At 33.5% G+C, this 14,079-nt stretch overlaps 1 protein-coding gene across 5 annotated transcripts in view; it reads left to right on the plus strand.

Moving 5' to 3' along the window:
- The window catches only part of Ube3a (ubiquitin protein ligase E3A), a 96,151-nt gene that overhangs the window by 57,230 nt on the left and 24,842 nt on the right, over positions 1-14,079 (plus strand). For 3 of the 5 annotated variants that reach the window (XM_026402605.2, XM_026402607.2, XM_077799954.1), the window contains 2 exons: positions 8,281-8,582; positions 11,298-12,544. In XM_026402605.2, coding sequence (XP_026258390.1) covers positions 8,281-8,582; positions 11,298-12,544 — 1,549 coding nt within the window. The remainder of the gene's footprint in view (positions 1-8,280; positions 8,583-11,297; positions 12,545-14,079) is intronic. The other 2 variants (XM_077799955.1, XM_026402608.2) reach the window with 1 other exon arrangement.

The raw sequence follows: 14,079 nt of genomic DNA on the forward strand, positions 1-14,079 counted from the left end.
CATTTTACCTTTGGTTTTGGGGAGTGGCTTATTTGACTTAGCATGATGGTCTTCAGGTCCGTCCATTTTGTAAATGTCATAAAGTGATTCTTCTTCATGGCTGAGTGATTCCATTGTGTATGTATAGCACAGTTCTTTATCCACCATATTTATCCACTATATTTTTTCTTCATGGTTATAGTGAGACATATTTTTTAATTATAACAAGCTATTTTGAAATTATTTTAATTTAACATTCATCATATAAAAATGAGAAAAACTACTGATAAACTCTACTTACTTAATTCCTCCTTACATTTTGAAGTTTTTTTGGGGGGGGTACCAAGGATTGAACTCAGGGGCACCCTATCATTGAGCCACATCCCCAGCCCTATGTTTTCTGTATTTTATTTAGAAACAGAGTCTCGAGGAGTTACTTAGCACCTCACTTTTGCTGAGGCTGACTTTGAACTCGCAATCCCTCTGCCTCAACCTCCTGAGCCACTGGGATTATAGGCATGCACTGCCATGCCTGGCACATTTTGAATTTTTGATGTACCATTTTAGGTCTTCCTTTTTCCCATCTCTTAATATATTAATATTGTTCTTGTTTTTAATCATTTTGTTTTGTAGTATTTAATCTGAAGATTTTTGAAAGGTTTATGATTTTTTTCTGTTCAGATATTTACAAATGGGTTCTATACCTTCCAGTGTTTTCTTTCTTATTGGTTAGCATCTCTTTCAGTTTGAAGAACTCCCTTTAGCAGGGAGTAGGGCAGGTCTGCTGGTGAGAAATTCTCACAGCTTTTGTTCATCTTAGAGTACCCTTTTTTCTAATTCATTTCTGAAGTGTAGCTTTGGTCTGGATGCAGTATTCTCTGTTGGTAGTTTTAAACGGTTTTTCTTTAGCAGTGTTAAAATATCAAACAATCACAGCCACTTCATTTCCCCCACTTTGTGTAAATTTTTTTCTGAGAAATTTGTTCTCAATTAATTTTGGAATATGCTTATATGTTTCTTCTGATTTCTTGCTCCTTTGAAAATACTCTTAAACTTTATCCTTTGAGAGCTTAATTTAACATGTTAGATTTATTTTGAGTTGAATTTGGTGACTTGTGACCTTCTTGTATCTGGTTATTTGTATTTGTATCCTGTAGATTTGGGAAGTTGTCTCTTATTATCTCCTTGAATAAACTTTGTACTCCTTTGGCATTCCCAAATTCCTCTTGAATGTCAGTAAGTTTAATATTTGCTGTCTTAATGCTGCTCCAGGTTTCCCATAAACTTTCTTGATTATTCTTCATTCTTTTCCTTTTTCCTACTCTATTTTCAAATAGCCCACTTTTAAGCTTACAGATTTTTTTCTTTCTTTTGATTTCTTCTTCTATTAATGCCTTTGATCATGTTTTAAGTTTGTACTTTTTAGCTTGAGGATTTCTCTGACTTTTTTAAAAAACTGCTCAACCTCAGGTTTGTCTGATAGACTATTGAACTCTTTGTTTTGCAAAAAAAGCAATTTTAAAAAAAATGAGTCTCCTCATTATAACTTTTGAATTCTGTTAGGCATTTGCATATGTCAGCTGCTTTATGGTTGGTTCCTGTTACTTTGTTAGGTTAGGTCAAGGTCCCTTAGAGTTCTCAGGGCTTGTTGGCTTCTAATGTCATATGCTCATTGAAGGATTAAGATTACATTCCATTCTTTATAATCTGTTTTTTGTGCCTGTCCTTCTAGAAATATTAAGCAGGGCGCTTATTTTCCCTGTGCCTGTTGTTACTTTTACAATTTTAATACAAGATTACATCCAAGTCCAGGTTTGCTGCAAACCTGTTTTTCCAACCTTCCCAGCACTAGTGGGTGCTCTAAACCCAAATTTGTCCCAAATCCATAGTTGGTGTGTTATTTAGAATTAACTGGTAGAATACCCAAAAATGGTAGTCTGTCCCCTCAGGCTTCTGCCTATGGTTGGAATGGGCCCAGAATCCTCATCTATAGCCAGTGGCTTGTGGACAGGCATTACAGAATTCTGCTTGCCTCTGGACCTCACCAGGAGGAGATTGGCCTCTGCCTCCTTCTCTTGCCCCACATGGACAGTTACTCTTTCCATATTGTGCTTTCAGTTATTGGGAAAGGGATGGGGGTGGGAAATAAAATGTTAATTCTGTATCATACTGGAGCCCACAGTCCACCCAGACCAGTGCAATACACAGGCAAGACCAAGCTAGCTTTGTGCATAAATAGCTGTTTAAATTGATACTTCTGTGAGAGACAATGCTGGAGGGCCTTATATGCCTTTTCTTTATCTTCCTTTGTCTTTAGAGTTTTTTACTTAATGTCTTTTTTTTATATGAGTATGGCTACTTATGCATGCTTATGGCTTATATTTACATTGAATGTCTTTTTATCACTTCACTTTCAGTTTGTATGTATTTTCCAGTGAAGTTAATTTCTTGAAGGCAGCATGAAGTTGAGTAGTGTTTGGTTTTTTACCCATTCAGCTAGTCCATTTGTTTTGATGGAGAATTTAATCTGTTTATAGTCAAGGTTTTTATTGATGAGTAACAACCTACTCTTGTACTTTTGAGCAATATTTTTTTCATTTTTTGTGTATCCTTTGTTCTTATCTAACTCTTATTAGTCTTTGTCATTTGTTAGTTTTCTATACTGATTCTCTTTCATTTTCATATCTCTTCTAGTAGTGAGTTTTATACTTGTATGTGTGTTCATAATAAGAGCAATGGTAAGATTCTAACTCCTTAATTAGTCTCATTTTAATTTTTTTCTTCTATGTGCTGGACTATTACAAAAACTAAATTAGAAGTCAAAAAACATGATATTGGTGGGTGCCATAGATGACACTGAGGTTGTATTTCCTTTTTTTGCCACTTGTGGATGATATCATTCTGCAAATTAACGTACTTTCTTGAAAATTGGAATATGGCGACAGCATTTTCCTGTCAACATTTTATTATAAAAATTTCCAAGCATGTAGCAGAGTTGGAAGAATTTAACAGCTGTATCTACAAGTCTGTTACCCAGAAGCTGTTATTAATATTGACTTTGCTTTGCCACACATCCTTTTATTATCAGCTCATCTTAACTGTTTTTATACTTCACAGTTAATTACCGACATCAGCACACTTACCAAGAAGAAACCAGTTTTAAAAGACTTGTTGTCCAGATCTCTAGAGTAAACTCTGACCTTCCAGATATGATTTAGTCCATAGAATTTTTTATTTTTAGGACTGTCTAAATAATTCAGTCATAGAAATAAAGTATTACCTGTTTTAATTGGATAAATATTTTCAGGTGTCTGCATTAACTTTTCGAGATCTGTTACTGGAAATTCTCACTTGATCTTTATTATTGACTAAATAAGAAAGGTATACCTTTTTTTGTGGGGGTGGGGGGATGTACCAGGGATTGAATTCAGGGGCACTCGACCACTGAGCCATGTCCCCAGTTTTGTTTTGTATTTTATTTAGAAACAGGGTCTCACTGAGTTGCTTAACACCTTGGTTTTGGTGAGGCTGGCTTTGAACTCGCAATCCTCCTTGCCTCAACTTCCCAAGCCTCTGAGAGTATAGACTTGTGCCACTGTGCCTGGTGAAAGGTATACCTTTATTTAACAAATATTATTATTATTGGAGGACTCTGTCTTTTGACACAGTAAGAGCAATGTGTGAAAGCTGTAGAAAGTAAACTATAGATCCTATTTTGGCCATTTTGATTATGAACAGTAGGTGTTACTAAAGGAATCTAATCAGGGCAAATGCTTTACTCCATTTTTTTCCCTTTCTTTTCCCTTTTTCCTTTACACCCTTTTTCCTTCTGAACTTTCTTCTTCCCTTTCTCCTTTAGTAATACTGGAAGAAATTTACACATTATATATAAATATATATAATAATGGACACAATACATTTATCTATTTATTTATCTACCTATCCACTTATTTATTTCTGTGTGGTGCTGAGGATCAAACCCCAGTACTTCACAGGTGCCCTTTAAGCGCTCTGCCACTGAGCCACAACCTTAGCCCAAAGATACACATGTTATTACATTTATTTGCTCAGGAGAAAGAGAGGAAGGAAGACAAATGATTAGATGAAATTGTCAGGGGAGAGAGGATAGATCCTAAGGGTTGGCAATTTTTTGTGTGTGGTGTTTCAAGGTAGTATTTATTTTAGGCTTTGCAGGCCAACCATAAGTCTGTTCAACTCTGCTGTTGGAGTGTAAAAATAGTCATAGCTAATAGATAAATAAATGAGCTTGGGTATGTTCTAATAAACTTTATGAATACAAAAATTTGAATTTTGTATTATTTTTATGTGTCTGAACACCAAATATTCTGTTCACATTCTTTTAAACCATTTAAGAATGTAAAATATTCTAAGTTTGTAAACTCTAAAAAATAGGTGATGGGTTAGGTTTGGCCCTATGATTTGATGACTGCTGCTGTACAGATGTTAACTGTGGACAGGAAATTTATTAAAACATTATGAGTAGTATTTACCTTTATATTATTAATATGTTAGCTTTTCTGTGCTCTATAATTTGTATGCTTTTTTTTAGTCTACTGAGGAAAGTTTCTTTTTTAAAATTTTTTGCTTTTTAAAAAATTATACATGATGGTAGAATTTGTTTTGACATAGTTATAAAAACGTAAAATATATCGGTTCTAGTTCAATCCCCAATACCTCTTCCCCCCTTCTTTCTATTGATTGTTCTGCCATTTGCCCAGTTTTGTTTTTTAAATTAATTTCTTATACACAATGGTGAGATTGACCATGGTGTATTTGTATGTGTACATAGGAAAATAATGTAAGAATGATTATACTGTCTTTCCTTTTCCCATCCCCTCCTTCCCTTCATTCCCTTTACCTACTCCACTGAATTTTGGTGGTTCTCCTTTTTTTATGCCCTAAATTAGATGGGATACAAATGTACTCAGATAATTCAAGGCATTATTGGGGTGAAGAAAAAATAATGCTTAATATGGTTGATTTCACCAGTAACCTAGAGTTTTGGGGCATGACCTCTTTTTAGTCCTGTTTTATCAGTGCGCTTTGTATCTGTTACCTGGTGACAGAGAACCAGATCAATTTGAGGTAGTAACTTACTCTTTATTCTCCTCTTAGTAGGTGTAATAAAAAGCTCAAGTTCTGCAGTCAAACCTGGATTCAAATCTCTTATTAGATGTGTGATTTGTTAGATAATTCTTCAGAGCATCAGGAACATGATGGTTAAGGTAGCTAATCATCTCAATGTATACTTAGGAGGGTAATAACAATAGCACAATAATAACTGCAGCTAATGCTTATATAGTGCTTAGTATGTGCCAGATAATATTATAAGCACTTTATATACATATTAACACATTTAATTCTCACAGTCATGGTAATTCTTACACATATGACCATCTTAATAAAGAGGAAACTGAGGCAATGGAAAGGCCAAATAATTTATTCAGGTTCACACAGTCAATAAGGGGTAGAGCCAGCGTGTAAACAGGGGCAGTCTAGCCTCAGTTCTAGCTTTGAAATATTAGGGATTACTGTTTTCTAAAATGGCACTGTCTATGAAGTGCCTTAGCATGTACATCTTAAACAAATTAGCTATATTTTAGCATTAAAGAATACATTGGTACCATTTCCTCAGGAAACTCGGTCTCTATATATGGTACCAGATAACCTGCACATTCAAATAACGATGTTTTTTTCTTTTTTAAATTTTCTGTCAGTTACACATTATTAATGGGATCTTTTTTTCCCATAAGATTTTTTAGGACCATTAATGTTAGCAATTAGTTATGAGGAAATGAATCACCTTCTGTAAAATTACATTGTTCAGTGAATGACTTAGACTCTGAAGCTGGAAGACTTTTGGACTCTTTACAGTCCTGGTTATATACTTTTCCCTTGTGTGATCTTAGGAACAAGGTTCAACTCCTCATTCTTTCATTGACAGTAGACTGAAGAGGATCTTTGGATTCATAGGTTTTACATGCAATAATCTTTATAAAAGTTCCTGGCAATGTGTTGAGTTTGTTACTAGGCATTCAGTAAGTGCAAGTTTATTGCTCACTTTTCCTATTCCATAGAATAACTCAAAATTGAGAACTGAAAACACTCTTAAAAATGGGAAAATGGAGATCTAAAGAATCATCTGGTCAGTATCATACAGCTCCTGAGATAAAAGGAGCTAACACTTAATGAGGGTCTTGTGATTTCTCAGAGTTATTTCATTGTTCACATTCCTTCTTTATTCAGTACTTACAGAAGTATTATATATATGAAGAGTTTTTTGTTTTTGGTTACTTTAAGACAAAACCTGACATTTTCACTAAGAAAAAACAACTAGATCATTTTGGCATTTTGAATTTGATAAATAATTGTTAAAAAGTTTATGGATACTCTAGTATAAACTCTGGGGCTATTCAGGTCGTGTACATAAAATTTTGAAACTGCTAATGTTCTCCCCATTCATATTTATTAATTTTTAATAACAAGTAGCATACTTAATATAGAAAAGAAAATATTAGAAATAAAAAGATGGAGATATTTTAGAAAACCCATTCAGTCATATCACACAGTGAAAATTACTATTAACACTTTGAAACAAAAATGGGTTCATCCTAAACCTACTGTGTCATAGCTGACTTGTGAGTTGGTGTTGTATTAGGAAGATGGTCGCCATGTTCATATTATGGGAATTATATAAGTGGAATCTCTAATTGGTAGGATATTTTTATTTTTAAGACTTTTGATAAATGTTCATAATTGCCCTCCAGAATGGAAATACCTATTTCATGTTCTTGTTAGAGAAATCTACTTCCGTTTGAGAGAGCAGGTCTTATACCTCCCATTCTTTACTGAAGAATAGCAACATATGCTTTAAGTCTTCTGTATTCTGTTATTCCTTTTACATGTTTTAATTTTCATATTTTGAATTTTGATATCTGGAATAATAACTTTTAGTATCCAAAAGTGGGATTGTATGTACCTACATTTAAATGGTTCATGCATTTTTAAGTGTGTTCTGTGGGTTTTTCTTCTTTCTCTGTTTGCATGCCATGAATGGTAAATTTGCATGGAATATTTTGAAATTGAAAAAAGCACTAGAATGAATTGGATGTGTTGAATTATCACTCTTTTTGTCTTTCTTGATAGTTTAGAATCCTACCTTTTAAGACAAAATTAGACTTAATTAGTGTGCCTTATCTCCTTGTTTGCCACTTTTCTTGAGTCTCTCATGATGAACAAACTGTAAACTCCAGTGCCATTTGACTCTTAGTCCTACGTGTTAATAAGATAATTGCAGGAATGTTTTTAGATTTAAATTATTTGAATTCCTTTTTCTTATAGGTTTGATTCTTTATAGTTATCCCATACATAAAATTTAGGACCAGAGAGAAAAGCTTCGAATTATGTTTCTTTGGATCCAGTAGACTGTTTCTACTTAACCTCATATTATCACTGGAAGCATAGAATTGAGTTGAATAAACCATAGAAATAGATTCTATTTGCTTAATGAAATATTCCTTCCTCAACATTCTCGGTTCCTTTGCTGGAACAGCCATAATGGAAAAGTAACCTGTGTTTAAGTTTATCAAAATAGGAGGAATATAATATTTTGTCCTTATGGAACTTAAAATATTCCATGTTATTTTGATAAGGAATTAATGAGGAGGTTTAGTGATAAGTTCTGGTTTCAAGATTGTGTGCTCTGGAACCACTTTCTTGTAGAAACACTACCTTTCAATATTTTCATTTGTAAAGTTACTCTTTATTTTTTTATTCTCTCACTTAGTTGATAACTAGGGAAAATGTTTTTTAAATTTCAGATAGAGATTCTGTGAAAACTAAAAATTAAGTATTTATAAACTTGATTTGGTGATTATATAAAGGAAAACTGGGTTGATACTCTAAATAGACTCTCTTTTTAAAATTTAAAGTGATAAAATGATAAAACTCTTAGCTTTCATCCTTGTGGTTTTCCGGCTGTTGTGCTGAACAATACAGCAACAAGAGATTTTCCCCCCCCTCTTTAACCAAAAGAAAACTGTGTATTAAGATGCTTTCAGAAAGCATTGACATTTTTTATATTAGTATCTTAGAAAATATCAAATATTTCACTAGTCAAAAGCTATGGGTAAACAGTGGATTTCCTGGTTTTACATCTCATCTTAATATGCAAGTTTATTACTTCAATGCTTGACTAACTTTTGCCTTGATGATCTGTTGAGCTTTGTTCCTGAGCTGTACTAATCACTGTGCTTATTACTGTTTGAATGTTTGGTACAGGAAGCGAGCAGCTGCAAAGCATCTAATAGAACGCTACTACCACCAGTTAACTGAGGGCTGTGGAAATGAGGCCTGCACGAATGAGTTTTGTGCTTCCTGTCCAACTTTTCTCCGTATGGATAACAATGCAGCAGCTATTAAAGCCCTCGAGCTTTATAAGATTAATGCAAAACTCTGTGATCCTCATCCCTCCAAGAAAGGAGCAAGCTCAGCTTACCTTGAGAACTCGAAAGGTGCCCCTAACAACTCTGAGATAAAAATGAACAAGAAGGAAGGAAAAGGAGCTAGGATTGATTTTAAAGGTAAGATATTTTCTTTTTAATTGAGAATTGTGATTGATTACCATATTAGAGATTTAAATATATGAATTTATTATTTTGTCATATTGTGTGAGCTTAGGACATTAAGTTTCTAATAGGAAAAATGTTTTAAGTTGTAGTTAATCTCTTAAATTAGGCTACAAACTTGTAAAATTATAATATAACTGGACTAATTATCTGGTTTGAGCTCTGAAACCCCATGACCGTGTGGTAAAAGAAGCAGAAAAATGTTGGGCCTGGTGGCATATTCCTGTAATCCCAGTGGCTTGGGAGGCTGAGGCAGGATGATTGCAAGTTTGAGGCCATCCTCAACAATTTATTGAGGCCCTAAGCAACTTAGCAAGACCCTGTCTCAAAATAAAGACTAAAACTTGCTGGGGATGTTGCTCAGTAAAGCACCTCTGAGATCAATCCCCATTACCCCCCCCCCCCCCAAGAGAGAGAAATGAAGCAATGTTTTTTTTTTTTTTTTTTTTTTTTTCCCTTCTGTTTTAGAAGGGAAAGCAAATTTAGTAAAACTTGTTTCAGGAATAATTCTACTTTTCCTTCTGATGTATTCTCCCTTTATCCTATCTACTCTCCTTAGTGGCAGTTTTCACTTAAGTCTATTGTTTTTTAAATGGCTCTAAATTCTAAAGATTGTTAAAACTTTTCCCTCAGAAAAGATAATTAATATTAGCAATAAGAAAATAAAATTTTTAGATGACTGACAGGGCTTACACCAGTAGAGGCAATTATATTTTCAAAGAGAAATCTTTTTGTTTAAGGCATGTGTTAGAGAATGCTTCCAAAATTTCCAATAACTCACTTGAAACAAGTTTAAATTAATTAGTGAAATGGAGTTGTGTTGTTTTCTACAATAAAACATTTCATAACTATAAACAGTTTTGTTACTCAAAATTTATAGTTCTATATCATTAATTAGTTCACCTACGAGGAATAAATAGGTAAATGTTGTCAATATGTATAATGTGAAAACTGCAATCACTTTGTTATACACATTTCTCCAGCAAGTGTGCATTACAAAGTAGCATTCAGTGAAGTAGAGTGTGCCACCACAGTTGCATTCAACCACCTATAGGAAATATGGTGCATGATAGATACACTCATTGTGTTTTTGACCATATACTCCTTTTTAGAGGTGCTTATCCTGTGTTTGCCCCAGTCTTTAAGCACCCCTCATCCTTTTTTTTTTTGTTTTTTTTGCTGAAGTCTAAATCATGTAGCAGTTTTAATCTTTCCTTATTCTAGAATATGCCACTATCCCCTTCTTTTTCATTTTTTATTTTTGTAATGTTCTGCATTTTTCTGTTAGGGATTATAAATATTTTAATCATACCAATACTTCGATGTGTACAGACATAAATCTGAAAAAAAATCTGTTCATTTAATGTTTTCTCAGTAGAATACCTCTTTTTATTGATATCCCAGCTTAATAATTTGTATTTCTATAGTTTTACTTTTTATATATATGCATATATATGCATGTGTTTGCATATATGTTTAGAACTTACTTGAATATTTTAAGCAAAACACTAAGTGGAAAAGTATTGATACATTTCAGGTAGTTTCTGAAAACTTGGCATATCAGCAGAGGATGTGTGAGTCTAGAATGTTGCTCTTCTACAGACATATCCCCTTACTGCACACAAAGCAAGACTCTGTCAATAACCTTATAAATAGGACATTTATTTATGTTAGGTATCTTCTGTGTTTTGATTACGTTTTAGGAAATTGCATATGGGTTTGTACTGTCTTATAAGAAGGTACTATTATATTTTCCAATTAGAATAAAGAGAAATGGTCTCCCAGTTAGTGGTTTCAGACTTTTCAGGAAGAGATTGACAATATTGAGTAAAAGATACTCAATAGAACAAACCTGAGAATTATTTCTTAAATAATTTGAGTTCATAAAGGAAACTGTAGGTGTAGACATTTTTAACTGGGCCACAGATTGGTTTTGTGGTATGATAAAATTTGGTATTTTTGTGGTTTAACTTTTGGAAGCCATTTATTCTTTCAGTGATGACTTGCATTTCATAGCGTCTTTTACTATGGAGCAAATACGTTAAGGCAGAGTTAGAAATCATATCAAAGTGTTTTTTTTGTTTGTTTTTTAAACACATGTTGTACTGTCTGTGTATAAGGATGCAGTTTTAACATCAGAGTTTATGAGATATGGTATATTCTCAATCACAGAATGCCACCCTGAAACAAACTAGAAATGCCTCAAATGAACCAGTTTGGTTTTAATACATACAAAAGTAGGAAAAGAGGTGTTTCCAGAAGATTATGCTGAAGAAAACCTTTCAGAAAAATGTTTTTCTGCCCTATAGTGAGGTTGTAATAGGGTATTGTCATGAAACAGCATTGGATATGTTGGTTCATATTTACAGTTTAAGCTATTGATTGCTGAATCTGTGTATTAGATACTTTTTAAAAAAATCTAACTCATAAATGAGACTGAGTCCAAAATATTTGACAAACAAAAAGAGAAATCTTTTTGTTTAAGGCATGTGTTAGAGAATGCTTCCAAAATTTTCAATAACTCATTTGAAACAAGTTTAAATTAATTAGTGAAATAGAGTTGTGTTGTTTTCTACAATAAAACATTTCATAACTAAGTTCATGAGAACTTACTACAATAAAGTGCATGTTTTGAAATTAAATATTCTCTTTTTTCTTCTAACTTTCTAGATGTGACTTACCTAACCGAAGAAATAGTGTATGAAATTCTTGAATTATGTAGAGAGAGAGAGGATTATTCCCCTTTAATCCGTGTCATTGGAAGAGTTTTCTCTAGTGCTGAGGCATTGGTACAGAGCTTTCGGAAAATGAAACAGCACACCAAGGAAGAACTGAAATCTCTTCAAGGAAAGGATGAAGACAAAGATGAAGATGAAAAAGAAAAAGCTGCATGCTCTGCTGCTGCTATGGAAGAAGATTCAGAAGCATCTTCCTCAAGAATAGGCGATAGCTCACAGGGAGACAATAATTTACAAAAATTAGGCCCGGATGATGTGTCTGTAGATATTGATGCTATTCGAAGAGTCTATACCAGATTGCTCTCTAATGAAAAAATAGAAACTGCCTTTCTCAATGCACTTGTGTATTTGTCACCTAATGTAGAATGTGACTTGACATATCATAATGTGTACTCCCGAGATCCTAATTATCTGAATTTGTTCATTATTGTAATGGAGAATAGAAATCTCCACAGTCCTGAATATCTGGAAATGGCATTGCCATTATTTTGCAAAGCAATGAGCAAGCTACCCCTTGCAGCCCAAGGGAAACTGATTAGACTATGGTCTAAATACAGTGCAGATCAGATTCGGAGAATGATGGAAACATTTCAGCAACTTATTACTTACAAAGTCATAAGCAATGAATTTAACAGTCGAAATCTAGTGAATGATGATGATGCCATTGTTGCTGCTTCAAAGTGCTTGAAAATGGTTTACTATGCAAATGTAGTGGGAGGAGAAGTGGACACAAATCATAATGAAGAAGATGATGAAGAGCCCATCCCTGAGTCTAGTGAATTGACACTTCAGGAGCTTTTGGGAGAGGAAAGAAGAAACAAGAAAGGTCCTCGAGTGGACCCATTGGAAACTGAACTTGGTGTTAAAACTCTGGATTGTCGAAAACCACTTATCTCTTTTGAAGAGTTCATTAATGAACCACTGAATGATGTTCTGGAAATGGATAAAGATTATACTTTTTTCAAAGTAGAAACAGAGAACAAGTTCTCTTTTATGACATGTCCCTTTATATTGAATGCTGTCACAAAGAATTTGGGATTATATTATGACAATAGAATTCGCATGTACAGTGAACGAAGAATCACTGTTCTCTACAGCCTAGTTCAAGGACAGCAGTTGAATCCATATTTGAGACTGAAAGTCAGACGTGACCATATCATAGATGATGCACTTGTTCGGGTAAGTTTGCTGTTTAAAATCAGCACTAAATAAGAAACCTAATAATGGGGATATTGTAATGCAGTTCAGTGAGTTCATTTAGTATCATATAGACATTGATATTTCTGATTTTAAGTTTTAAGTATTTTTGTTATTCCTGACCAAGTTTATAAGTGTATCTACATTTTATTGTCTTACCTAATGAGTACTCTCTATTTGAAAAAGGATGGATTTTCTAAATCTTGAAAACTAATCCCAAGAGTTTCTTCATTTAGAAGAGATTATTAGGGAAAGACTGAGACATAGGAACAAGGAAAATGTGGAGATATCAATGTTAAGTATGAATATGAGTTCTTAACTGGGAGACGTAGTACAGTAAATTTATACATAAAGTTGTAATTGGTGTCCAAAAAATTCCATCATGTAAAATTTAGATTTGCATCATTGTATTATGGTAAGTTTGATAAAGTGACCAGGGCAAGTTGGTTTTTCTTGGAGTTCTATTAAGCCATCAAAATGTCCCCGTATGACACTGTGGTTGTGGTAGTTTTTCTCCCTTAAATATTTATAGGAACAACTTTGGGGCTTGAAATAATCTTGGAAAAGAGCAGCTATTCTAAGAATTTATTGATTGTACCTGTATCATCAGCCAAATTCAGAGAGATTAAGCTGGGAAAATACTGGGAGCTTGGGTACCCATCTTCTAATTCTGTTTTTTTTTTCAGATGGGATTGCCTCTAGTTACTACTACTTTTCCTCCACAGAATAAGAATTTTAGTGTCACTATTTTAATAATGTTGGCTTTGCCAGAAGATAGAAATCAATTGCCAGTCACATTTTACAAAATTACATTTGTTAGTGTGCTTTAGTATGCTTTTATTGTATTCATAGCATTTGGTATCCTTGTTGTTGATAGTTTTTTCTTTAACTTGAAGTAAAATTTAATGTCAGCTAAAATTAGTCAACCTTCTGTACTAACAGAATAAGAAACCATGATATAAACAACTACGATATAGTGATATGTATTTAAAATGTATTTTAATTTTTAGAATAGATTTGTCTAACTTTGAGAATTCATGAAACTTTCAACCACTGGAAAATTTTGTTACAACATCTCAGAATTCAACCTTAATGAACTTCAGAGTTTGTGCCTCTTTTCTGTTACTGGTTTTTAATAATGTCAAATGTTTATAGTGTTGAAGAAAGATTCTGCATTCTCAAGAAAGTCAAAACAGCTTTTTGGTGGAGACAGAAAGGGGCTTTATCTGCCTGAAGAGATTACTATTGCTTGCTTTTTGCCTCTTATTTATGTAGCTTTGAGCAACATTAATAATTAATACATTTAGTAACGAATCATCAAGCAGCCAGCAACTTATTTTGCGTAGTTCAACAGGATGGGTAGGACATTTTGTAAGAATGAAAATGAAATCTTATGAAAAGCACTTTGAGGTTTGTATGCATATTCGTTGTTGGAGCAGAGATTGAAATGCTGAAACTACACACTATATGTGACATGTCCCTTCAGCTGATTTCAGCAAAAGTTATGCCCAGCCTGA

This window comes from Urocitellus parryii, chromosome 6, assembly GCF_045843805.1.
Source record: "Urocitellus parryii isolate mUroPar1 chromosome 6, mUroPar1.hap1, whole genome shotgun sequence".
Classification (NCBI taxonomy): domain Eukaryota; kingdom Metazoa; phylum Chordata; class Mammalia; order Rodentia; family Sciuridae; genus Urocitellus; species Urocitellus parryii.